Raw genomic sequence first — 7,500 nt, 5'->3', positions numbered from 1 at the left:
TTTCCTATACTTCCCACAGGACTAATGGGAGTGTTAACTGGTGCCCAAGTCTTTATTCTATTCACTGTTAACCTTTAGAACACCAGCCACCTCCCTCCCTCCCTTCCTCCCTCCCTCCCTCCCTCCCTCCTTCCCACACCCGCCGCCTTCTTCCTCTGTCTTCCACCTTCCTGAAACTTAGACTTTCAAGAGGAGAGTATCAGGATACTTCGAGAACTAAATTAACTTTTTTTTTTTTTTAGCAGGAGACAAGGGAGAGGAGAGTGAGAGTGGAGTGAGAATTACTCTCTCTCTCTCTCTCTCTCTCTCTCTCTCTCTCTCTCTCTCTCTCTCTCTCTCTCTCTCTCTCTCTCTCTCTCTCTCTCTCTCTCTCTCTCTCTCTCTAGGGATCTACTGTTAGGGAACTTTTCATCTTCCTCTTAAATTCTTTTTGTTTTCCATTTATTTCAGAGACCGATGACTTCATATCTGAGAGACCAACATTTGACATTCACGCCACCACAACATTCACTACATTCACGCCACCACAACATTCACTACATTCACGCCACCACAACATTCACTACATTCACGCCACCACAACATTCACTACAACATTCACGCCACCACAACATTCACTACATTACGAGTATTCACGCCACCACAACATTCACTACATTCACGCCACCACAACATTCACTACATTCACGCCACCACAACATTCACTACATTCACGCCACCACAACATTCACTACATTCACGCCACCACAACATTCACTACATTCACGCCACCACAACATTCACTACAACATTCACGATATTCCTTCACTTAAACATCCCCCATGAACACTCCACTCAAAGGACATTCACCAAATAATCCCATAGCTAAGTGTTCTTCATAAGCATTAAATACGTAAGACAAACACCAAAAAACTCCCTGTCTAAGTTTCCAAACCCACAGGAAGAACCAACACACGCCTCACCTCAGCTAAATGTCCTCCTACGAACATTCCACACACAAGACATTCACCAGTCCATCCTCTCACAGACCTAAACACCGCAAAGGAACGAAAACTCAATCACCTTACTAAAGAACATAAAGGAAGCTGCAAGAATCCATCAGACCCTACACGTGGCAGTCAAATTATAAAACCTTAGCTAAATATCCCAGACGAACACCCAAAACACATTATCAAATCTCCGTACTACAAGCCTTCAACACCCACAGAAGGCACTAACACACCCATCACCTTCCAGACGCCAGCCCTCACCTGGCCAAGAAGGAGAGACTTCGTGAACGGAAGGACGCCTACCTCACCAAGCTTCGCGCCACCACCCAGGACGCCACAGGATCTTCAGCCCAGACCTCCTCCCCGGCAGAGACCTCCAGCAGGGCAGAGGGACGGGAGAACACCACAAGGGGCGGCAGGGGGCAGCAGGGGCGTGGCGGCAGGAGGGAGAAGCACAACAAGGCTGGGGACAAATACAACAATAGGGTCAGGAGTCGCTTCAACAAGAACAAGAAGGGAGGCAAAGGATTCAAGCACGGCAAGGACGCTTACGGGAGACTCGATAAGTACAATGTGAGTGTTCGTCAGCGTCTTCTACAGCTCGTTAAGCCTTTCGTTGCCACACAGCCCTTCACCTCATCACTTACACAACTTTTAAGGCGATTATTCTGGTGTTACGGTCTCCTAAATGGCTCTTTTTAGATTACTTAACTTCTTTTTGGGGTTTTTGAAAGGTTTGTCAGTGTGTGTGTGTGTGTGTGTGTGTGTGTGTGTGTGTGTGTGTGTGTGTGTGTGTGTGTGTGTGTGTGTGTGTGTGTGTGTGTGTGTGTGTGTGTGTCTGTGTTATGAGTATGTGAGTTTGTGAGTTTGTGATAGTATGTAAGGATTTTATTATGGTTTTTAGAGAGAGAGAGAGAGAGAGAGAGAGAGAGAGAGAGAGAGAGAGAGAGAGAGAGAGAGAGAGAGAGAGAGAGAGAGAGAGAGAGAGAGAGAGAGAGCCTCTTTTTACCCTAGAAAAGCAAAAATCAACTCCCTTCTCTCTATTTTCTGCATCCATAACAATGTTTACTGTGCTCTAACGAAGCATGACCTTGGCAGTGAAAGGGTTAAGGATTGGCAGAGAAGGAAAAACAGGAGAAATAGTTAGGCATTGGTGATGAAAGGAAAGAGTTAAGAATCTGAGGTGGAAAAGGAGGTAAAAAAAATAATAGGATTGGGTTACGTTAGCCTATGTAAGTTAGGATTGGTGGCATATAGAAAGAGGAATAGTTATGGGCTTCTAGTGGAGGAAAGGAGGAATAGTTGGTATTGGCAATTAAAAAAACGGAGACAGTTACGGGCTGGAAGTGAAAAGGAAAAGTTACAGTTAGCGATTGACGGTGAAAAACGTAAGAGAATAAATAGTAAAATAAAGATGAGTGTCACATTAAATTAACGTAATAGCTGTATAGTGAAACATTTCCACTGGATGTGCAGAGGGAGGGACAGTTAAGGCCCGGATATGAAAAGGAAAAAGTTTATAGTTAACGAGTACCGTTGAAATATACAATAAGAGAATAGATAATAGAATAGATAATAGAAGAAAGATGAGTTTTACATCAAATTAACGCCCCATAAATAGTGAAACATTGCCATTGGAACTGAAAATAGTGAAAAAAAAAGGGAGAATAAAGTTGACCTATTGAGATGAATGTTAGATGAACGAACTGAAAATAGTGACATAAAGGAGAAGTATCAGGGTGAGATATAAAAATGTTTTAAAATAGTCACTGCCAAATATTTCCTCAAGCCTCATGAACACTGCGTCTCTCCAGCCACTTGACCCGCTAATCAACTCACCCAGAATTAAACTTATAGACAGAAAATAAGATTCATTCACGAAATAACAGTAAAAATAAGCAATACCGACTCAGAATTAGACTTACAGATAGAAAAATAAGATTCCGTCGCCAAATGACGATAAAAAGACACTATAATGACTAAGACTTATAGACAGAAAAATATGATTCCCTTGCCAAATTATTATAAAAAGAAACAATAACGAGGTGGAATTAAACTTATTGATAGAAAAGTAAGAATGATTCATCAAATAACAATAGAAACAAACAAAAACGAGTTAAGATTAAACTTATAAAAAAATCTGACAAATTACCGAACTGTATATATAAAAATAAATAAATAAATAAATAAATAAATAAGATTCTATCACTAAAGATCAATACGGTTTAGAACTTGTCTTCATAATTAATCCCTCTGATCTTATTCTTAGCACAGAAGACTGACTTTTTAATTCCTGACCTTTACATTCTTACTGAAAAAAAAATTAGGTAAACGAATGAAAATAACAAAGAATGCAATAATTAAACCTCCTATTTTATTCTATTTTCATTTCAGTTTTTACTAAGAATCGTAATATGACGGAATTAAAAAAAGACAAGAAGGAATAAAAAGGAAACAAAAACGAAACTTTTCACTTTATTTCTTACTCAAAAACAGGAAATTAAAAAGTACAATACAGAAAAAATGACAAACATATAATTTACGATCATATCAACGTGTGTGTGTGTGTGTGTGTGTGTGTGTGTGTGTGTGTGTGTGTGTGTGTGTGTGTGTGTGTGTGTGTGTGTGTGTACCGGTGACCACAACATCTCACTCCGTCTCTCCTTCCCCCCCCTCCCCACCCCTCCAGGCCCAGCGTCGCCCCTGGTCCCACCGTAACAACAACGACGAGAACAAATACAAGACCTCCAACACGGTGTGGGGTCCCAACGGTGAGTGCCACCCCGCTTCCTGCTCCTCCTTCTGCTGCCTCCTCCTGCTGCCTCCTCCCGCTTCTTTTACCTGTGTTGTCTCTTCCTGCTCATTGCATCTCGATTTTCTTTTTTTTTTCTTGCTTATCTCTTAATTTGTTTTGCCTCTTTTTTTAATCTCTTTTCTATTCGCTTTTATGTTGTTAATTTACGCTTTGTTGTTGCTGTTGTTATTGTTTTGTTATTGTTGTTGTTGTTGTGGTGGTGGTGGTGGTGGTGGTGGTGGTGGTTGTTGTTGTTGTTGCTGCTGTTGTTTTCTCCGTTTCTCCTCTCGATTTTCTTCTACTTTTTTCTTTGATTTGTTCTTCTTATGTATCTTCTTTATTTGCTTTTGCGATCTTAAGTTACGTCTTTTTTTTTTCATACTCCTCGATTTTCTTCCTGTCTTCTATAATTTGTTCCTCTACATCTCTTCCTTAGTCACGCTTACTATTTTATATTTTCTTTTTTTTCATTTCTCTTGCTTGTCTTCTTACCCATTCGCTATTCCTCTTACTTGTTTTCACTTGTTTTTTTTCTCTAATTTATCCCTTTTACTTTTCCTCTCCTTACCCTCCTCCTCTTCCCGTCCTTCGTCGACCTCATTATCTTCACTTATTTTTACCCATTTATCTCCTCTACTTCTTCCACTGCCTACTCAAAACCACCCCTCATCTTCCTCTCCTTATCCTCCTCCTCCCCACCAGCTTTCGTCGTTATCCTCTTCTTCACAGTCTTCATCATCATCCTCCTCTCACATCAATAGAAATTCACTCAGCGTTGCTTTCCTTACCCTCACTGTCCCCTAAACTAGTTCTGAATGCCACGAATCATTGCTTTCCTCTCTCTCCTGTACCTCCACTTATTCCTCCTCCACCACTACCACCACCAGCATCGCCATGTTACAACTTTCCAAACCAACTCCGTGAATGTTAAACGAAAGCCACATCCCAGCCAGCCAGCCAGCCAGCCAGCCAGCCAGCCAGCAAGCGAGCGAGCGAGCGAGGCAGGCAGGCAGGCAGGCAGCGTCCGGGAGCATTCTTGTCCTGCCGTCGCCAATGTTACGCCGTGTAGCTTGGGTCCGGTTTTAATATACAGGGACATTTAAAGCTGCAGGAGGGAGGGAGATGGTGGTGGTGATGGTGATGGTGGTGGTGCTGGGGGGAAGGTGTGGCGGGGAATATTCCAAAAGCAGTTGTGGTAGGAGGAAGAGGGTTAGGTTAGGTTGGGTTTACCTAAGTTTTATTTAATGCGTGGCAGGAAATTCAGAATGGGAGCAGTTTCATGAGGTTAACTTTGCGGGAACTTGGTCGATTAAGCATTGAGTGAGTGAGTGAGTGAGTGCATTGTGTGTTTGTGTGTGTTTAGAGAGAGAGAGTCAGAACCACAGCCAGAGCCAGAGCCAGAGCCAGAGACGGAGACAGAGAGAGAGAGAGTCACGTCAGGGCTGATGAAATACATACACGCGCCAAGAGAATCAAGTCAGGGTGTGAGGGAAGTGTGACAGGCGGCAAGACGTGTAACTAGAGTGTGCAGTGAACGTGACGCCTGAGTAATTGGGAGAAAGGTGCGGAAGGCGCGAATCAAAGGTAAGTGGAGAGCGTGACAGATGTGCAGACAGGCAGGTGTGTAGCTTTGTTAGGCGAGGCAGGAGCAGGAGGCGATGACAGGTGCACGGAATCACAGGTGTGGGGACGCGAGTGATTGCTGCACGACTTAAAACATACGATCATCCAGGAAGTAAGGGAGCTGCAAGACGCCATCAGACCTACACGTGGCAGTCCTTGTGCAAACGAAACGTGGGGGATTAGCAGGTAAAATGTGTGCTGTCTTTTCGCGTGTGAAGGATGCTGGCCAAGCTCTATAAGTGATCCAAACAAGGCTTACTTCATCTCCGCTGCTTCCACCCCCGCTCCCCCCCAAAAAAAAAAATAAGTAAATACAAAAGTTTTCCCAATCAGGTTGCTCATTCAACCTTAAATTAAAATATACCAGATAAATATATAGAAAGAGACAGACAGACAGATAGATAGATAGATAGATAGATAAATAGATAGATAAATAGATAGATAGATAGAGATAGATAGATAGATAGATAGATAGATAGATAGATAGATAGATAGATACAGACAGACAGACAGACAGACAGACAGACAGACAGACAGACCGATTGATAGATGAAAAATAAAAGACAAATCAATAAACAAATCAAAAGGTAAGCAGGTGCATGAGGTGACGGATGCGCCAGACGTGTGCCTGACCAAGTGTCGCCCCGCAGAGTGCACGCAGAAGGCGCTGGAGGCTATGGGCAACAGGATGCTGGACTGGTTCTCCGTCATCATGGCAGACTCCCGCAGCCGACCCACCGTGGCAAACAAGGGTGAGTACCGCGCCCTGACCCCCTCCCCGTGCCCCCACCTTTACCCCATGACATCCTACGGTACCTCAATCTATCCTTCCCCGCTACGCCCCCCACCCCTTTCTTCTATCCTAACCCCATGACATCCTACCTCCTCATCCTATTTTATTTCTTGTCCTATGCTTACTTCTAACAACCCTTTATCCCTCAGCCTATCTCTTCCCATCGACTCCTCACCTTTTTCTATCCTATGCAGCCATCCTTCATTCCTACCATTCCTAAATACTTCACTCTATCCTTTCTCATCCTATCCATCCTACCGTGTCCTGATCCTTTCCTGTCCTATACTCCCTACCATCCCTACATACTTCACCCTATCCTTCCCACTCTTTCCTCTCTCTCTTCCTATCCTCGTCCTGTCCTATCCTTCATCACAAGCTTTCAAAGACACCATATCTTCTTCTTCTTCACCTCCTCCTCCTCCTCCTATCTCAGTCTCTCCAATAACGTTATTATCTACTCCACCATCTCCATTATCTCCTCTATCTCTCCAACCTTCCTCTCCCCTCCCCTCCCCCTCCCATCCCATCCCATCCCTGTCCATGGGAATGTACCCTTTCACCTCCCCTCAGGTAACGCGGAGTCCCCCCCTTTCTCCCCTTCTCCCAAAGCCTTACTTACCCACCTCCCCATCTTCGCTGTCTTACCTCTCCATCTCCCCGTCTCCCCTTCTTCACCACCTTACCTCCCCACCTCCCCATCTCCCCTTCTCGCCTTACCTCCCCCATCTTTTTTCCCTCCCCAGACACACAGGTAACTTTCCCGACCCACCCACCCACCCACCTGTCCCATTCCATCCTCCTCCAACCTCTCCCTCTCCCTTCTCGCCTCTCTTCCATCCCCTCTCCGCCCCTGCAGGAGAAAGTTAGATGGCTGCAGTGAGGGTGTTATGCCTAAAGCAGCAGTGCGCCTCTCCGTCGGGATATAAATAAACAAAAGCATTGCAGAGACTGACTCGAAATAGAAGCAAAGGGACAATGCCATCAGGTAGAACAGTGTCTTTCAAAAGCTGCTGAGTAAAATTGTGAAGGAAGTTAAAAATAGAACAATGATAACTTGCTTCACACACACACACACACACACACACACACACACACACACACACACACACACACAAACACACGGTCTCATATTGATAAAAAAAAAAAAATGTTCTTGAGTCTGTGCTAATTTTCCTCCTCCTCCTCCTTTTCCTCCTCCTCCTTCTCCTCTTCTTTGTGTCCTTCTTTATCCCCTTCATTCGTCCACGTCCTTTTCATGTTCTTCTTCCACCTCTTCTTTCTCCTACTCTGTTTCCTTCTAT

The 7,500-nt window shown here is 44.1% G+C and overlaps 1 protein-coding gene across 1 annotated transcript in view; it reads left to right on the top strand.

Annotated features, from left to right (window-relative positions):
* Positions 1-7,500, top strand: part of LOC135103802 (proteoglycan Cow-like) — a 197,273-nt gene that overhangs the window by 180,195 nt on the left and 9,578 nt on the right. The window contains exons 6-8 of the mRNA XM_064010572.1: positions 1,237-1,562; positions 3,679-3,760; positions 6,057-6,158. Of these exons, the coding sequence (XP_063866642.1) occupies positions 1,237-1,562; positions 3,679-3,760; positions 6,057-6,158 (510 nt within the window). The remainder of the gene's footprint in view (positions 1-1,236; positions 1,563-3,678; positions 3,761-6,056; positions 6,159-7,500) is intronic.

The sequence above is a fragment of the Scylla paramamosain genome, chromosome 9 (assembly GCF_035594125.1).
Source record: "Scylla paramamosain isolate STU-SP2022 chromosome 9, ASM3559412v1, whole genome shotgun sequence".
Classification (NCBI taxonomy): Eukaryota; Metazoa; Arthropoda; class Malacostraca; order Decapoda; family Portunidae; genus Scylla; species Scylla paramamosain.
This window is presented reverse-complemented; position numbering and strand designations above follow the sequence as displayed.